The sequence below is a fragment of the Emys orbicularis genome, chromosome 7, assembly GCF_028017835.1.
Source record: "Emys orbicularis isolate rEmyOrb1 chromosome 7, rEmyOrb1.hap1, whole genome shotgun sequence".
NCBI lineage: Eukaryota > Metazoa > Chordata > Testudines > Emydidae > Emys > Emys orbicularis.
The window spans coordinates 99,675,405-99,695,239 of record NC_088689.1 but is presented as its reverse complement, the minus strand read 5'-3'; the positions used below and the strand labels follow the sequence as shown (position 1 = coordinate 99,695,239).

Genomic DNA, 19,835 nt, shown 5'->3' with positions numbered 1-19,835 from the left:
TAAAAAAAATTGCTTACAGTCCATTTGACAATTCAAGTTATCTGGCAAACAGCAAGTGGTCAGGTTTTCAAACAGTAAATACAGATAGGAAGACAGTTTGATTTAGAACAGCATGGGTCAACTTGATTGAGTTGTACTACATCTGTGGGTGAGTTACATGACTAATGTGGACAGTGAATCTTGATTACAATGCTAATGAGAAATCCCCTTAATATATGTGGTTATATTCCAGTCTACATCTTTTTTTCCTTTAACAAGGACCTCAGCAATATGGCATCTCTCACAGGCTCTACTTTAACAAAGTTCTGTGTAAAATAGTCTCTCAATCTGAACCAGGAGCCTTTTGAATTAAGCTCTTGATATTCCACAGCATTATTCACACCACACCCACTACAAATAGTTTAAAATGACACAGTCCTTTTAAAAAAAATGTCATATCCCTTAAAATTTATTCATATCAGTAAAGTTAGAGGTCTTATTGCTAAGCGGCAATTTATTGCTGCTACTGAACTTATCTTAGTTTCATACATTTTTCAGTACTGAGCAGTATTCAGAAAGCAACATAAAAAAAAACATCAGTATGATGGGCATTGGTGAAAGTAAGCAACACACTCCTAAAAGCTTAATGCCCTATTACTATAAGATGCACAATTGGGATTCCACACAGGATAAAATTCACTAATTCAAGCTGGCCCAGTTAACCATATTCCACATTGGGGGAAAAATTCTTATCTACAAAACTCTACATTTTAAAGTCTTTCCCCACGGAAGTCCCTTTAGTTTTCATGTCAGGATTTCTTGCCTGCCAGAATCTTGTATCACTTTCCCAGCTTGGTGTTTATCCATGACCTGAAGGACATCCTCCAAGATAGAAGGCCCCAGATCCACATGGAGGGAGAGCAGGGAACCAGCATGGGACATAAAGGACTCATTCTTATTTTTCTCTTCAACAAACCCATTCTGAGGGATGGCAAACAGCTCATTGGGGCTGCAGAGATGAGGGATAGGTTCAGAAGTCCTGCTGTCCTTGGATGAAGTCAGTTCTGCCACAGCTTCCTTGCCTTGCAGAGCTGGTTGAACTTTATCATCAAGGTGCAGCCTTGGTGGCTTTGGTGGGGCCTGGGTAGAGGGCAACATTAGAGCCTGTGGACCCCCAATGACAGGCAGTGAGATGGCATTCTTTAAGAGTGGCGAGGGAGCTTCAGAAAATGGTTGCTCATGACCAGAGATAGTAGCAGTCCTTGAGAACTCAAATGGCACTCCACAGTGGCTGCCCCTGTCAGAATCTAGGCTACCTTCAGTCCTTGGCAGAAGGTGGAATTTCCCTTGCAAGAAAGAAATATCCCCAAACATATCATTCTCCCCACCACTCCCTATGTGAATAGTGTGTCTGAAGTCTCCCAAGGGGGGGCTGATCATATCAGAAGAAAGGATATCTCGGAGTTTTTCCTTCTTGCCCTTCCTACTGCCTCTTTTCAGGTAGATTGGGACCTTAGTGGACATCTTGCCGATTACTAAAGACTTTACTATTCAGAGCTGGCCTGAAAAAGTCCATCAAAATAATCCCTCAGATGAGGGTATCTTTTTGGATCCTAAAAAACAGGTTTAAAAATAATCTAAATGTTTTCTGCCATTTTTTATAAAGAGATGTTTGGAAATGGAGTAGTAACATGTAGGAGAAAAGTTCTCACTGTCAACATGCTTCAGGGAATTAATTCCAGCCACTCACAGTTTCTCTTTCTAAAGTTTGTTGGATACGTCACAGATAACAAAATGACCCCAAGTAATTCATTCCAGGCACTTGTGATGTCTTTTGAGAGTTCATCAGTAAATCTGTTGTCTTAGAAAAATCAGCTTAAACTCTTAAAGTCGGAATCAACAAAATGTATTAAATCCAGGGTGATTCATATTTGATGAGGCTGAATGGAGACGTGTTAAGAAGTTGGACTAGTGACATGTTCCCAGTGGAGGCTGAGATTAGGAGCACACAGCTTCACAAGTCAATTTGTTCTGTTCTAAATTTTCTTGAAGATGAAACTTGTCAACTCAGCAGAGGAGTATGAACTTCCATTCCCTGACTTTGCCATTCATAATCCAGGTTTTACAACACTTCCAGTCAAACACTGTATAAAACAGATTAATAAAAAAAAAGTTAGTTTGTTTTTAATCTTAGTCAAGATCAGTCATTTTTAGTTATGCTGGAGAAGTTCAGTATGTATTTCAAGGAGCACTAGTAACCTTTAAAATTATCACTGCTTTTGAAATGAATTCTGCTTTTCCATGATTGGCATTGAGTTCCACAAGTCAATGTGTATGCATGAGTCACAGAGATCAGGAGGATACAAAAAAATAGATATTTATGCAAACAAGAATATAATCCATAGTTATGCTAGTGAGGATAAATAATTGTAAATTAGACCAACCTTCATGTCTTAAACCAAGCACTAAGTGCCTGGGGTTGGGAAGAAACATCAAGTGAGACTTTCCAAAGTGCCTAAGTGGTTTAGGAGCTTCCACGTAGGTGCTTTTTAACATCTCACCCTTCCCCCATAAGTATGCTCCTGCAGAATTGCCTATTACGTAGAATTTACACCTTTCTCTGATGCATCTGGTACTGGACACTGGTCAGTCATTGATCTGAGCTGACGTAGCTCAGTGGTGGGAGTAATATGCTAAATGGACTCTTAATCTGATGGAAGGAGGCCAGGATACTGGACTACGTAGTCCCACTGGTCTGATAAAGCATGAAGTGTGGGAATACTGAGTTGGATGGATTCATTGGACTGATCTAGTATGACAATTTTTATGTTCCTAAGTTTCAAAAAGCTTCCCATCTCCTCATCCATCTTTCAGATGGATGAATGACAACTAACCAGTTACTGATACCACTTGAAAGAAAGATACAATACAACTACAGGACTGGGAGACAGGAATTCCTGGATTCTTGGCTCTGCTACTGACTCCCCGTGCATAACCTTGAACAAATCTCTTCACCTCTCTGTGCCTCAGCTTCCCTAAACTATAAAATAGGAACCATAACACTGCCCTAAGTCACAGGGGTATTGGGCAGATTAAATAGTTCATGCATGTAAAGCTCTTTGAAGACAAATATTATGAGCTCTTCAGGGAAGGGACTGCCTATTGCTACATATCTACAGCACATTGCACAATGAGCCTCTGCTCTTAGTTGAGGCCTTAGGCACTACCATAATGTAAACAACTGAAGAAACATAAAATACTATTGACCACAGGCCTGTTTACACTCCAGTCAAATACCCAACTATTCAGAGCAAGCAGACCTCTTTGCTCAGTATACTCGGCACTTCTGGAAAGAAAAGAAGAGTGTCTGCCAAGCAGCTGAGATACTGTAGGCCAGTTCTTCCTCCTCCAGACAATCTCAAGCCATGATGAATTTTGCAAGAGAGTCACTCAACATTCCATTTGCAATGTTTCATTCGCAGCCACTTAAAAACAAATGCAAGACAACCAGCTGAATGCTCTGTTTGGACTCTGGGAGTTTGTTTTACCTTCTATTTTAAAGCCCAACAAAAGATCTCTGCAAAACCACATTTAAAAAGAAACAACTTTGTGCCAAAGGTAGAGGGGAAGCCATGTGTTGTGCACACCCTGCAGTAATGAGAGGGGGAGTTGCCAGTGCATATCAATTTTGTTAAAAACTCAAGAGCTTTTTGAAATTCAGGATGGTTTTTAAATGTCAGTCTGTGCCAAATGAATTAAACAGGATTCCCTTTGGGGCAGCTCTTCTCACAGTAACATTTCAAGTATTAGCACTGATTGGAAGGCATGAGATGCACTGTCCTAGGGATGGGGGGTTCCATGACCACCGCTCGAGAAGAAGGTGGGTGGTGGTAGTTGGGGACTCCCTCCTCAGGGGGACTGAGTCATCTATCTGCCGTCCCAACCAGGAAAACGGAGAAGTGTGCTGCTTGCCAGGAGCTAGGATTCACGATGTGACGGAGAGACTGCCGAGACTCATCAAACCCTCGGATCGCTACCCTTTCCTGCTTCTCCAAGTGTGCATCAATGATACTACCAAGAATGGCCTTGAGCGGATCACTGCAGACTACGTGGCTCTGGGAAGAAGGTTAAAGGAGTTTGAGGCACGAGTGGTGTTCTTGTCCATCCTCCCTGTGGAAGGAAAAGGCCCGGGTAGAGACTGTCAAATCGTGGAAGTCAACAAATGGCTACGCAGGTGGTGTCGGAGAGAAGTGCTAGGCAGAGACGGGCTCCACTTAACGAAAAGAGGGAAGAGAATCTTCGCAAGCAGACTGGCTGACCTAGTGAGGAGGGCTTTAAACTAGGTTCACCGGGGGAAGGAGACCAAAGCCCTGAGGACCAGGTAAGTGGGGAAGTGCGATACTGGGAGGAAGCACAAGCAGGGGAGCGCAAGAAGGGAGGACTCCTGCCTCATACTGAGAAAGCAGGATGATCTGCCAGTTATCTTAAGTGCCTACACACTAATGCAATTAGCCTGGGAAACAAGCAGGGAGAACTGGAAGTCCTGGCACAGTCAAGGAATTATGATGTGATTGGAATAACAGAGACTTGGTGGGATAATCACATGACTGGAGTACTGTCATGGATGGATATAAACTGTTCAGGAAGGACAGGCAGGGCAGAAAAGGTGGGGGAGTTGCATTGTATGTAAGAGCGGTATGACTGCTCAGAGCGCCAGTATGAAACTGCAGAAAAACCTGAGAGTCTCTGGATTAAGTTTAGAAGTGTGAGCAACAAGGGTGATGTCGTGGTGGGAGCCTGCTATAGACCACCAGACCAGGTGGACGAGGCTTTCTTCCGGAAACTAACAGAAGTTACTAGATCACAGGCCCTGGTTCTCATGGGGGACTCCAATCACCCCAATATCTGCTGGGACAGCAATACAGCGGTGCACAGACAATCCAGGAAGTTTTTTGGAAAGTGTACGGGACAATTTCCTGGTGCAAGTGCTGGAGGAACCAACTAGGGGCAGAGCTCTTCTTGACCTGCTGCTCACGAACCGGGAAGAATTAGTAGGGGAAGCAAAAGTGGATGGGAACCTGGGACGCAGTAACCATGAGATGGTCAAGTTCAGGATCCTGACACAAGAAAGAAAGGAGAGCAGCAGAATACGGACCCTGGACTTCAGAAAAGCAGACTTTGACTCCCTCAGGGAACTGATGGGCAGGGTCCCCTGGGAGAATAACATGAGGGGGAAAGGAGTCCAGGAGAGCTGGCTGTATTTTAAAGAATCCTTATTGAGGTTGCAGGAACAAACCATCCCGATGTGTAGAAAGAATAGTAAATATGGCAGGCGACCAGCTTGGCTTAACAGTGAAATCCTTGCTGATCTTAAACACAAAAAAGAAGCTTACAAGAAGTGGAAGTTAGGACAAATGACCAGGGAGGAGTATACAAATATTGCTCAGGCATGCAGGAGTGAAATCAGGAAGGCCAAATCACACTTGGAGTTGCAGCTAGCAAGAGATGTTAAGAGTAACAAGAAGGGCTTCTTCAGGTATGTTAGCAACAAGAAGAAAGTCAAGGAAAGTGTGGGCCCCTTACTGAATGAGGGAGGCAGCCTAGTGACAGAGGATGTGGAAAAAGCTAATGTACTCAATGCTTTTTTTGCCTGTCTTCACGAACAAGGTCAGCTCCGAGACTACTGCACTGGGCAGCACAGCATGGGTAGGAGGTGACCAGCCCTCTGTTGAGAAAGAAATGGTTCGGGACTATTTAGAAAAGCTGGATGAGCACAAATCCATGGGGCTGCATCCGAGGGTGCTAAAGGAATTGGCGGATGTGATTGCAGAGCCATTGACCATTATTTTTTAAAACTCATGGTGATCGGGGGAGGTCACAGATGACTGGAAAAAGGCTAATGTAGCGCCCATCTTTAAAAAAGGGAAGGAGGAGGATCCGGGGAATTACAGGCCAGTCAGCCTCACCTCAGTTCCTGGAAAAATTATGGAGCAGGTCCTCAAGGAATCAATTCTGAAGCACTTAGAGGAGAGGAAAGTGATCAGGAACAGTCAGCATGGATTCACCAAGGCCCAGTCATGCCTGACTAACCTAATTGCCTTCTATGACGAGATAACTGGCTCTGTGGATGAGGGGAAAGCAGTGGATGTGTTATTTCTTGACTTTAGCAAAGCTTTTGATATGGTCTCCCACTGTATTCTTGCCAGCAAGTTAAAGTAGTATGGGCTGGATGAATGGACTATAAGGTGGATAGAAAGCTGGCTAGATCGTCGGGCTCAACAGGTAGTGATCAATGACTCCATGTCTAGTTGGCAGCCGGTATCAAGCGGAGTGCCCCAAGGGTCGGTCCTGGGACCAGTTTTGTTCAATATCTTCATTAATGATTTGGAGGATGGCGTGGACTGCACCCTCAGCAAGTTTGCAGATGACATTAAACTGGGAGGAGTGGTAGATATGCTGGAGGGTAGGGATAGGATACAGAGGGACCTAGACAAATTGGAGGATTGGGCCAAAAGAAATCTGATGAGGTTCAACAAGGACAAGTGCAGAGTCCTGCACTTAGGATGGAAGAATCCCATGCACTGCTTCAGACTAGGGACCAAATGGCTAGGCAGCAGTTCTGCAGAAGAGGACCTAGGGGTTACAGTGGACGAGAAGTTGTGTCAACAGTGTGCCCTTGTTGCCAAGAAGGCTAACGCATTTTGGGCTGTATAAGTAGGGGCTGTCACGGAGTCCCCGGGCGATGCTCTGGAACTGCTCCCCACAAAGCCAGTCAGGACTTTGGGGAGCCTCCTCTCCTTCGGAGCAGACCGTCTTCAGGGCAAGAAGCTCACACGGCTACACCGCCTGGGTCTCTCCTGGGAGCATTCAGCATATGCCCCTCCGTGCGCTTCCCACAGCGAGTCCGCCCCGGCAGGGTCCTGGGGAAGCCAGAGGGTTCTGCACCCCCCACTTTGCAGTCAGACGTGACTCTCAGCCAGCCAGTAAAACAGAGGTTTATTAGATGACAGGAACATGGTCTAAAACAGAGCTTGCAGGTCCAGCGAACGGGACCTCTCTGCCGGGTCCATTCTGGGGCCCTGCGAGGCAGACCCCCGTCTGCCCTCCCTTCCAGTCCCCAGCTAGCTCCAACTCTCAAACCCCCTCCAGCCCCTCCTTCTCTCAGCTTTGTCTCTTTCCTGGGCCAGGAGGTCACCTGATCTCTTTGTTCACCTTTAGCTATTTCCTTGCAGGGGGGGGAAGGGCCCTGGCCATTTGTTGCCAGGGAGACAGAGTGTCAGTGATTTATGCACACTGGCCTTTCCCCACCACCTAGAGACTTAAGAAATGCATAGGGGAAACTGAGGCACCCACACAGTATTCAGAGGAAACATTAAGAACAGTCCCACTTCGTCACAGGGGCATTGCCAGCAGATCGAGGGACGTGATCATTTCCCTCTATTTGGCATTGGTGAGGCCTCATTTGGAGTACTGTGTCCAGTTTTGGGCCCCACACTACAAGAAGGATGTGGAAAAATTGGAAAGAGTCCAGCGGAGAGCAACAAAAACGATTAGGGGGCTGGAGCATATGACTTATGAGGAGAGGCTGAAGGAACTCGGATTGTTTAGTCTGCAGAAGAGAAGAATGAGGGGGGATTTGATAGCTGCTTTCAACTACCTGAAAGGGGGTTCCAAAGAGGATGGATCTAGACTGTTCTCAGTGGTGACAGATGACAGAACAAGGAGCAATGGTCTCAAGTTGCAGTGGGGGAGGTTTAGGTTGGATATTAGGAAAAACATTTTCACTAGGAGGGTGTTGAAGCACTGGAATGGGTTACCTAGGGAGGTGGTGGAATCTCCTTAAAGGTTTTTAAGGCCCGGCTTGACAAAGTCCTGGCTGGGATGATTTAGTTGGGGATTGGTCCTGCTTTGAGCAGGGGGTTGAACTAGATGACCTCCTGAGGTCCCTTCCAACCCTAATATTCTATGATTCTATGATTGTTATGAGCTGGGGAGAACTTTGTTATAGATTGAGTTAAAACTTCCACCTAAGACAAAAAGTATATGAACCCACCCCAGGGCTTTTGGGTGATTATTCTTTTCAGGGGGGTGGGAGAGTGAGGGAGGAAGGCAGAACAGAAAAACTGAGGAAGTCAGAGAGAGTCTAAAGGAGCAGCTGAAAGAGACCTGGGGAGAGGTTTTTGGTCAGGGGAGCAGGCTGAAAAGCATGTTCTTAGTGCTGTGAGCAAAGGAAGCTGTTTCCTGCTATTTGATTCCTTCTGGGTTCAGTTTCAGGACTTTGTCCATTTTTTGTAAATAAACAAAACTGCATCAAAGAAAATACTAGACTCCGTCAATTTCTACTTCCAACTGGAACATTCAGAGGGTCCTAAAACTTTGGCTAGCTGCTCAGGTCAAAAAGGGGCAACACTGAGGTCAATAGTGGGATCCAGTCTCCAAGGAGAAAAATTGTGTGCTGGTATTCCTGTTGAACCAAGATGGAGCAAATGATTGCAATGCTTGCAGAAATCAAAGATGGCCAAAAGGAATTGAAACAGGACCTTGAAGCTTCACAACAGAAAGCAGCATCTGGAAGATTCCAGAAAGGGCAGAGGGTTGATTTTCAGGCAGAGGTCAAATCGGTGTGGGAGCAACAACTTCTTATGTTCAGACAGGTTGGGAAGCCCAGCTACAAAGCTCCAGGCTGGAATGACAAGACAGGTCAAAGAGGTGACCAGCAACCTGAGTGCCATAGACCAGAGGTTTTGTCCATTAAATAGTGGAGACCAGGAAAGCTTTAGCCAACTTGAAACTTGCTAACAGAGATAAGCAGCAGCAAGGACTAGGAGCTGAAAATTCAGTTCCAAAAGAAAACCAAAGCATCACAGATCACAGTGGAAGACAGCTGCCTGGATAAGAAATTGAGCCAGCCAGAGGACTTTGGTAAGATCAGACATTTACAACAGTTGTCTACCCTGTTTGTAACCCACAAAGTCCCTGAGGGGCCAGCTCCAGTGATGCAAAAACCTAGTATCTTTGAGGGGAAAACTCCCTGGGAGGCTTATTTGGCTCAGTTCAACATTCTAGCTCAAATCAGTGCTGTGAGATGGACAGAAAGGGGGGTTACTAGTGTCCAACTTGAGTGGCCCATCTCTGATAGTGCTGCAGAACTTACTCCCAGAAAAGAGATGGAGTTATCCAGACCTGGTACAAGCCCTTGACATGCAATCTGGAGTCAGCCATCAATCTGAGCTAGCCAGGGCACAGCTAAGATCTAGAAAAAAAGGGAAAGAAGAAACCCCACTTGAACTGGCAGAGGACCTCAAAGACTTATGTTCCTGGCATATCCGCATATCACAAAGTCATTCCAGGAGAGATGGGCAATGGATCAATGTGTAGATGCTCAGCTGGACCCTGACTTGCAGATCAATATCAGCGAAAGGAGGTCAAAGTCATTCTGAGAGGCTGTGGAATTTGCTACAGAACTTGAATCTTGAAGAGGAAGCAGCTATTAGTGAGGAAGATGGAAGCTAATGACCTTGATCCCTGTAACTACAATTCTGTTTCTAATATATATGATGGAAAGGGGGATTCTAATCTGGATCACGACCATATGAAATGATTGGAACAAATGATAAATATTATTTGTACAAAGGAAATTGGCAATGATTAAAAAAATTAAAGGAAAACAATTCAGTTAAATGCTATTACTGTGACAAAACTAGCCACAAAAAGAAGGAGTGTTATACATTTAAGGAAGGCCAAGACAGAATATCACAAGTGTCTAGTGAAAGCCCCCCTCCTAGTTTGAGAAATGGGAGGACATTAAGCTGAAGGGGAAAAGCTTGGGGATACAAGGATCAGCCCCAGTTTTTGTTTAGATCTGGGCAGCTAAACAGCAATAATGGGAATTTGGCTACTGAGTGTGTATAGGATCTGTGATGTGTATTCTCAGGGGAATCTTAGCTCCTAAAGTTCTTGTAGTTCTGAAACAAGAACTGATCCCATTTCCTTTGCTGAACATCTCTGACAAACAGCAAATAGTGAGAAAAGGCAATGCAGTTGCGAAATGTGAGCTGGGTATCTGGTAAATACTGTTATAGAAGAAAACTACAATTGGGAAAGTGAGCTCCCAGAGTTGGACTTGTTCCAGCACAGTGCTGTACACTTACACAGGGAACAGCAGAACAATCTAAGGGCTGGTCTACACTAACGCTGCAAGTCGATCTAAGTTACGCTAGTTCAGTTACGTAACTGAAGTCGATATAACTTAGGTCAATTTACAGCGGTGTCTACACTGCGCAATGTCGACAGGAGATGCTCTCCCATCAACATAGCTTCCACCTCTCAGGGAGGTAGTGTACAAATGTGAAGGGGAGAGCGCTCTCCCATTGACTTAGCGCGTCTTCACCAGACCCGCTAAACCGGCACCGCTGCATCCATTGCAGCAGTGCCAGTTTAGCCAGTAGCATAGACATGGCTTAAGACTTTCTGGTTAGAAATTAAGAATTGTTCTCCTTATCCAACAAAGATATAGGTTCTACTCAACTGGTCCAACACAAGATTGATACTGGGGGAAACCAACCCATTGAACAGCCATCTCATCGTTTACCAGAAGCTAAAAGGGAAGAGGCACTACAGGCCATTGAGAAAAGGTATCCAGAATGGAAGGCATATCAAGCCTTCAACCAGTTGTTGGGGCTCACCCATAGTTCTGGTTAAGAAAAAGGATGGCAGCACCAGATTCTGTGTGGACTGTAGAAAATTAAATGATAACCTGGAGGCTGTAAAAAGTGGGTATGGCAAGTGGAAGTGGATCAAAAGAGAGGGGAAAAACTGTTTTCACAGCAGGACAAGGCTTGTGGCAATTTAAAGTGGTGGCTTTCGGTTTGTGCACTGAGAGGCTAATGGAGAAGGTATTATGTGGGATGCCCTCTCAGCCTGTCTATTATACCTAGATGATATTCTGGTGCATGCTTAAATAGTTGAGCAGGAACTAAAACATTTACAAATGGTCTGTGATAAGCTGAAGGTGGCCAATTTGAAACTGAATCTAAAGAAATGTGAGTGGTTCCAAAAAGAGGTAATCTGCAGTGGGTCAGACATGCCAAACCTGAGAAAAAAATCACAGAAATTGGGCTTGTTTTTGGCTTAATTGGCTTGTGAGTTGCTTGTTGGCTAATTTTTGGCTTGTAGCTTGTTGCTTGTAGCTTCTTTTTTCTGATTGGCTCCCAGCAAGCAGGGGCAAGGGGGGGGGAGAGATTCAGGGGTGCACAGCGGGCCCACCAGAGTCCCAGACTGCACGCCGGAGGGATCTAGTTACATAGTATGTTGGGGTTCTTAGGGAGTGGCTTGTTTTGGCCTTGTTTTGAAATGGGATTAGCTTGATTTTTGGCTTATTGTGAAAGTCGGGGTGCTTATTTACTGCGTGAAAGTTGGCAACTGTGCAGTGGGTACACAATTAGCAAGGGGGGAATTTCCACCGACAAAAAGAAAACTGAGGCTGTACAGAGCTGGCCAATTCCCCAGACACTCTCAGATGTGCAGTGTTTTACAGGGCTCTGCTCCTGTTACCGAAGCTTTATTTGTGGATTTGCCAATATTGCAAAACCACTGCACAGGTTGGGTGAGAAAGGGAAACCACTTCACTGGTCAGCAGAGTGTGATGTAGCATTTTCAGTCGACAAAGGCTCTTCTGACCACTCCTGTCTTGGCCCACCTATGATTCAAAACCCTTTTCATACTGGACACAGCTGCTAGTGCTTACAGATTGGGGGCAGTTCTGAGAGTCCGGAGAGAAATTATTGCACCACCCAAAAAGAACTAGCTGTGGTTAAATCTATAGAACATTTTCATCACTATTTGTGTACAAGGAAGATTATGGTCAGGACAGACCTGCAACGGCTCTTTAGATTCAGGAATCTCGAGGGACAGCTTGCCAGGGGGTTGGAGAAACTGCAATGCTACAATTTTGCAATCACACAGAGGCCTGGCCATAAGCATGGTCATGCTGATGCCTTGTCCAGACAGGTCTCTTGCGAGGCTAATTGCAAACACTGCCCCAAGCAGGAGAGCAAGGAATTAGTTGCTCAAGGGAATGGGAGTGCCTCTACACCTTTCCTCTAGTCTAATTCGCAGAAATGCCGGTGTGCCTGGTTCATCCACCAAAAAGACTGGGAAAGAGGTAGCAGAAATGGACTCCGGCGCAACTAAAACTTCCCCCGGATACAGGATAGGGCGTATTGGAAAATCAACTGGAAAATGTATCCACCCTGGAATGCAGAGTCTCCTCACAGTAAAATCTTTCTGGTCACAGTGGGAAAGCTTGGAATATAAAAATGAAATATTTTAGAGGTGATGGGAGAAACCAGAAGCTGAGGGGTACTGGTACACTGAAAAAGGAGCTCCTAAGGTTATGTCATGATCTTATAACTGCAGGACATTTTGGGGTTGCAAAAACCTTAGACAAATTAAGGGACAAGTTCTACTGGGTAAAAAGCAGCCAAGACAGTTGGTGCAAGAAATGTGTTGTTTGCATTGCGAAGATGGTCCCCCTAAAACAGGGAGATCCCCTTTGCAGTAGTATCTTGAGGGGACACCAACGGAATGCATTACCATTGATGTTCTTGGGACCCTTGCCTGAGACAGAGGCTGACAATCAATACCTGCTGGTAGCTATTAGCTAATGGACTACTTCACAAAATGGTCTAAGGCTTACCCAATAAAAAAAATCAAGCGGCCTAATGAATGAATTCTTCACCAGATCTGCAGTCTTGGGTGAGTTACACACAGATCAAGGGAGAGACATTGAATCCAAAGTGTTTCAACAGGTTTGTGAGATTCTAGACATCCACAAAACTCACACCTACACTCTGATGGGATGGTGGAAAGGTTCAGTAGGGCTTGGCCGGGCAGGGGGGGGGGGGGGAAAATCAGCTGGCTAACTTTGTAAAACAGCACCAAAGGGACAGGAACCAGCATATCCCATTCCTTTTGATGGCTCAGGGGTGTGAAAAATCCACCGCCCCGAGAAATTTAGTTAAGCCAACCTAACCCACAGCATAGACCAGTGGTTTTCAAACTGCGGGTCGTGACCCAGTACTGGGTCACAGAACGTAAGGCACTGGGTCGCGGCGACTCTGGTCAGCACTGCCAACTGGGCCGTTAAAAGTCCTGTCGGTGGTGCTTCCCAGCTAAGGCAGGCTAGTCCCTACTTGTTCCAACACTGCGCTGCGCCCTGGAAGCAGCCAGCAGCATGTCCGGCTCCTAGGCAGAGGGGCCACGGGACTCCGCGCACTCCCTAACCCCGAGCACCGGCTCCACACTCCCATTGGCCGGCTGGGTGGGCAGTGCCTGTGAGTGAGAGCTGCGCGGAGCCACTTGCATGCCTCCATCTAGGAACCGGACTGGCTGCTGGCCGCTTCCGGGGCGCAGTGCGGGCCGCGGTGCCAGGACAGGCAGGAAGCCTGCCTCTGCACCCCAACTGCGCTGCTGACTGGGAGGTGCCAGAGGTAAGCCTACACCCCTGCCCCAGCCCTGAGCCCCCCCCCCAAACCCAGAGCCCCCTCCTGCACCCCAAACTCCTCATCCCTGGCCCCACCCCAGAGCCTGCACCCCCAGCCCAGAGCCCTGACCCCTTCCACACCCCAACCCCCTGCCCCAGTCCTGAGCCCCCCAAACCCAGCGCCCCCTCCTGCACCCCAAACCCCTCATCCCCAGCCCAGAGCCCTGACCCCCTCCCACAGCCCAACCCCCTACCCCAGCCCAGAGCCCCCTCCCACACCCTGAACCCCTCATTTCCAGCCCCACCCCTCAGCCCTCACCCCTGCACCCCAACCCTCTGCCCCAGCCCTGAGCTCCTCCCACACCCCTAACCCCTTGTCTCCAGCTCCGTTGGGTCGCAGGCATCAATTTCCTTCAACTGGGTCGCCAGAAAAAAAGTTTGAAAACCATAGACAGCAGTAGGTCAACAGAAAAATTCTTCCATCAACCTAGCTACCACCTACACCAAACACAAGAAACCCTCCCATCAGCATAAGTAGTGTCTACACTTGAAATCCTACCCACTGCAGCTGCGCCTATGTAGCATTTCAAGTGTAGACAAGCCCTTATAGAACAGCAGTCAACGAGAGTACAAAGTATCCCAGCACGCCTCATGTTTGGGCAGGAGCTAAAGCAACTTCTTGTATGGAGTTTCTGAAGGGAACAAAGGGATTTGAACCCTTTGGACTGTGTGGAAACCCTACAACCCAAAATTGAAAAAGTTCACACCTTTGCTAGGGAAAATTTGAGGCCTCTGACAAAATGAAAAGGCTCTATGATAAAAAGGCATATGTAGAAACTTTTTAAAGAGGAGACGTGGTCTGGCTCCACAATCCTCAAAGGAAGAAGGACAGAAGCCCTAAACTGGATGAATTTTGGGAGGGACCATATACAGTCTTGACACAAATAAATGAAGTGGTGTCCATGATACGGTTAGATCCCAGAAGTTATCCATCAGGACCATCTGAGAAGATATTGGGGACAGAATTTCAGCTTGGCTACCCCCTGAATCTGAGAATGTAGGGGTATGTCTACACTGCAAAGTTGTCGACAAAATATTTGTCTTTCACGGGTACTTAAAGAAGCCCCCCCGCAAAAGACAAAAGTTTTGCCGATGCAAGTGGCAGCGTGAACGCGGCTTTGTCGGCGCGCTCTCCTGCCAACAAAGCTAACGCCGCTCACGGGGCTGGAAGTATTTTGTCAGCAAAAGTGCTGACAAAGTACCGACAAAAAGCATTTTCACACGCTGACTTTTAGCGACAAGGCTGTGTCACTAAAAGCTGCGTGGTATAGACAAGCCCTAGCTGTGGCAATTGAAACTGGAAAAGTTGTTACACAAGTGAATTCCCCATTAGAACAAAATGGCCAGGCTCTGCCTCAGCCATCAAATTCCACAGAAACCACCTCAGCAGAACGCTGAAAGGCAATCCAGGGAGAGAAATGCCCCAAAGGGATTTGGGTGGGAATAAAATTGTTTTGGGTTGGTGATATGAAACCATCTCAACAGAAAGACACTGTATATGTGTAAACAGTTAACCTTGTATCATTTTAAATTTACTTTTAAAAATTTCTGTTTGGGATGGGCTCTTAAGTGCCACCATTAAAGGCTTCACTGGGACAAGGAGCAAACCTGGGGGCGGGTATTGTTATGGACAGGGTGGAACCTTGTTATGGGTTGAGTTAAAACCCCCACCTAAGACAAAAGAAATGTGTGAATTGTGAACCTGCCCAGAGGCTTTTGGCTGAGTATTATTTTGGTATAGGGGGTTGTGGGGGAGGCCGAATACAAAAACTGGGAAAGACAGAGGCCTGGTCGACACCTAAAACTTAGGTCAACCTACCTATGTTGCCCAGGGGTGTGAAAAATTCACACATCCCTGAGAAACATAGTTAACACGACCACAGCCCCAGCATAGACACCACTAGGTCCATGGAAGAATTCTTCTGTCAACCTTGCTACTGCTTCTCCAGGGGGTGGATTTACTGCTACTGCAGCCACGGAAAAACCCCTTCCATTGCTCTACCAAGTGTCTGTCTACATTACATCACCACAACACTGTAGCTGGAGTGTTGCAGTTGTGCTACTGTAGCACTTGCGGTGTAGACATACCCACATTGAGAGAGACTAAAGGAGCAGCTGAAAGTGTGTGTGGCTGTCCCTGGAAGAAACATGGGGAGAAGTTTTTGGGTCAGGGGAGCAGGCTGAAAAGCATGTTCTTGGTGCTGTGAGCAAAGGAAGCTGTTTCCTGCTATTTGATTCCTTCTGGATTCAGAGACTCAGGACTTTGTCCATTCTTTGTAAATAAACAAAACTGCATCAAAGAAAATACCAGACTCCATCAATTTCTGCTTCCAACTGGAACATCCCCAGGCCCCTAAAACTTTGACTATCTGTTTGGGTCAAAAAGGAGCAACAGTGCTATTGGAGCAGTGTGCATGGCTATACCAGGAGTTGGATTTGTGTGCAGTTTTTGCCCCAAGACTTCACTTACGTACCTTAAAAGCACAGGGGCAGATCCTCAATCAGTATAGCTGCATTAACTTTAATGGAGCTATGTCAATTTACACCAGCTGTAGTTCTTGTCCACGCATTAGGCATAGCTCTTATTCTGGACTAGTGGTAGAGGCACTGTCCAAGCACAGCACTGAGAGCCTGAGGCTGTGAGAACTCCTTCTGTGGAGCAAATTGTTTTTGTGTGCCTCCGTTTCCCTTTCTGTAAAATAAGAACCATTATTGGCCTGCTTTTGACCTAATTTACATTGATGTAAATAAGGAGTGGCTCCATTGAAGTCAGTGGAGTTACATACGGGGCCTGATTCTGATCTCACATTAGTTTTACACCAAAGCAACTTCATTGACTTCAGTGGTGTTATTCCTGATTTACAGCACCACAAGTGAAATCACAGTCAGGCCTAGTGAGTGCTAATTTTTAGTATTAGATAAGCCTGATCTCTGGAATGATTTACATATGAAGATCCTTCTAAGCCAGGGATAGGCAACCTTTCAGAAGTGTTGTGCCGAGTCTTCATTTATTCACTTTAATTTAAGGTTTCGCGTGCCGGTAATACATGTTAATGTTTTTTAGAAGGTCTCTCGCTGTAAGTCTATATTATATAACTAAACTATTGTATGTAAAGTAAACAATGTTTTCAAAATGTTTAAGAAGCTTCCTTTAAAATTAAATTAAAATGCTGATCTTATGCCGCCAGTCTGCTCAGCCCACTTCCAGCCTGGGGTTCTGTTCACCTAGGCCTGCAGCGGGCTGAGCAGGGCGACTCGAGGTCAGGGCAGAGGGCTGGGGTGTGTGTGGAGGTGCAGGGCAGAAGGCTGGGTGTTGGGGGGAGGTCAAGGCAGAGGGCTGGAGGGTGTGTGGGGGTGCAGGGCAGAAGGCTGGTGTGTGTGTGTGGGGAGGATCAGGGCAGAGGGCTGGGGGGGGTGTGGAGGTGCAGGGCACAAGGCTGGGTGTGGGGGGGGCGTGGGGGTGCAGGGCACAAGGCTGAGGTGTGTGTGGGGAGGATCAGGGCAGAGGGCTGGGGGGTGTGTGGAGGTGCAGGGCACAAAGCTGGGTGTGGGGGGGGTTCAGGGCAGAGGGCTGGGGGGTTGTAGAGGTGCAGGGCAGAAGGCTGGGTGGGGTGGGGGGTGCAGGGCAGAGGGCTGGGGGGGGGTGTGGAGGTGCAGGGCAGAAGGCTGGGGTGCTCAGCTCGTGGGGGTGCTCCCAGCCCCCTGCCCTGAGCGGCTCATGGCAGGGGGCTGGGAGGGATATGACCTGTTCCACCCCCTTCCCCAAGGCCCTTCCCTACCTCTCTCTGCCTGCTCTACGGAGCAGCGAGCACGCTGCCGCTCGGCTCTGCTCTGCTCCGCTCCCCCTCGCAAGGGCCGTCGCCGGCAGGGAGAGGGGGGAGGAGCAGGGGCCGGAATGCACCACGTTGTGGGAAGAAACAGGGGGGGGGGGGGGGAGTGGCTGCCGCAGGACCAAGCTTCTGCCTCCTGCCCCCGCAGGGGAGAGCGGTGGGGGGGGGGGGGCTGAGTGGGGCGGGGGGCTGGGACCCCCCCCCCACCGCTCTCCCCTGCAGGGGCAGGAGGCAAAAGCTTGGTCCTGCAGCAGCCAAGCTTCCCTCCTCCCCCTTCTTCCCCCAGCGTGGCACTTTCCGGCCCCTCCGCCCCTCCTCCTACTCCTCCTCTCACCGGGCAGGCAGCGTGCCACTCAAAATCGGCTCGCGTGCCGTGTTTGGCACGCGTGCCATAGGTTGCCGACCCCTGTTCTAAGCTCTAGCTAGGCAGAGGTGGAGGTGGTTGGAGGGGAGCTACTTTTGAAAATCTCATTCCTAAAAAAATAACCAAAAATCTCCACTCAGTCAAATGACCAGAATAAGCCCCCGACAAATGAACCTGCTGTCACTCAATAATGATCTAATTTCCTTTCTGCCCCATACTCTGCACAATACAGTCTGTGTAGCTGCATGCTGCCCAGTCTAGCAACACTAGTTGAGAAAGGAACAGCCAGAACAGAAACAAACAAGCTTTGCAGAACTCGACTTGCTAAGCAAAAATGCTGATTTCTCACTGAGATCAGACTCCCAAGTGAAGGGGGAGAAGGAATATAACATGCAACACAATATTATCACCTCCTGCTGCTACTATGGTTGTCACTGGCAGGACTGTACCGTTATAGCTATGTTATATGGGGCTGATGGAACCTGAGTTCAATTCCTGGCTCTGCCACTAGCCTGCTGGGTAACCTTAGGCAAGTGACCTCCCAAGCCTATCTGTAAAATGAGAATGATACTGATGCACTTTGAGACATCTGGATGAAGAGCTCTATAAGAGCTCGGTATTAATTATTATTCTTATTCTAGGGTCACCAGTCCTAGACTGTTTTAGTAAGGAGAGGGAAAAGTATGTATAAAACTGTAGTGTTTTATTACTGGATAATATCAGAAAGGAAACCTCCAACCCAACATGGGTGCACACAGGAGAGCCATATAAATGACTGGGATTTTTAAAGGAGGCTAAGGAACCTAACTTCCTTGAACTCCTTTAAAGATTCTACCCTGAAACATTAACATGATCAGATTAGAACTCTGTATTTCAATGGCTATTGTAACAAAACAGAGAGCATCTCTGTAACCCCCTCCCAACTCCCACAGGGAATGACATCATATTCCTTTCTGTAATGTGCACCACACCCTTTTCTTTATAAAAATAGCAGCCTAGCCCTGTTTGTGCCTGTTACTGGCAAACCGTTTCCCTTTTGTGTCTTTCCTTCCTGGGGCAGCCTGAGAGGTTCAGTTTAACGGCTCCTTGCAGCACCTGCTCTGACAGGCTAATAGAAACCCCTCCCATCAGAGATTCAATGGCCTCAATGCCCGCCCCCAAAACAAAGGCATCCTGTGATTGAGGCCCTCCCCTGAGAGAGCTGACGCACATGGCACTTTGGCTATTCAAGGGGCAGTGGTTAGTATTGTGATGCTGTGCCCATTGAAATAGTTGGTAAAGCTCCCAATGACGTAATGATGCAAGATCAAGCCAATTCTCATTTACACTAATAAGGCTCTGGCAGTGTAAAAGGGTCCTTCGCATTCACTTTAGGGCCCCTTCACTTTATCAGAGTGGTGTAAAGGGACTTTAGTGTAAATGAGAATCAGACCCTAGTAGTCTAGACAACCAAAGGTTACATCACAGATGGTTATTAACTATTTTATGACTGTACTGCCAGGAGACCCCAACTGAAATTAGGGCCCCATGGCTGCAAAGAATACAGCTGCAAAGATCATTTTCCTAGCCTGTCACTTTAACAGTTCACCCCTCCCTTTGAATACCTCCACTGCATAAAGCATAAGCTGCTTCTATTCACTTTCATGGCCCTTCCCAGTCAATCCCCAACCCACCCTATTTATCATGTCTCATCTGCTGTTGAGCTGTCAATGCTCACCTCTGATTGGCCCATGGTGCAAGCCTGCATTACCCACTTGTTACATTTTCAAACAATCCCCTTTGTGCTTTCTCCCATGTTGCCTCTCATGTTTGGGAGGAGCTCCCCATAAACATCCACAAAGCCACCACACTGTCAACTTCAAATCCCTCCTCAAATCTCCTTTGCTGTGAGGCCTACAAACAACTTGACAACAATCAGACCGCTATTATGCTGAGATCACTGCCTATCTATCATGCTCACCAACATTGTGTCATTGTTTCCTTGTATTCCCCCATCTGCCTGTATCCATCTGTTGTCTCTTGTATTAGATCTAAGCACCATGGGGTAGGGACCAACTTTCTGTTCTGTGTTTGTACAGCACCTAGCACAATGGGGTCCTGGTCCATGACCGGGATTCCT

At 47.2% G+C, this 19,835-nt stretch overlaps 1 protein-coding gene across 1 annotated transcript; it reads right to left on the bottom strand.

Moving 5' to 3' along the window:
- Window positions 1–464: 464 nt before the first annotated feature.
- CDC42EP2 (CDC42 effector protein 2) lies at window positions 465–1,503 on the bottom strand. The gene has a single exon (XM_065408381.1). The coding sequence runs from the start codon at window positions 1,501–1,503 to the stop codon at window positions 784–786; it is 720 nt and encodes a 239-aa protein (XP_065264453.1). The 3' UTR covers window positions 465–783.
- Between the last annotated feature and the right edge of the window lie 18,332 nt (window positions 1,504–19,835).

Excerpts from the sequence above, each read along its gene's own strand:
- CDC42EP2 (XM_065408381.1), bottom strand. The coding sequence starts at position 1,503 with ATGTCCACTAAGGTCCCAATCTACCTGAAAAGAGGCAGTAGGAAGGGC.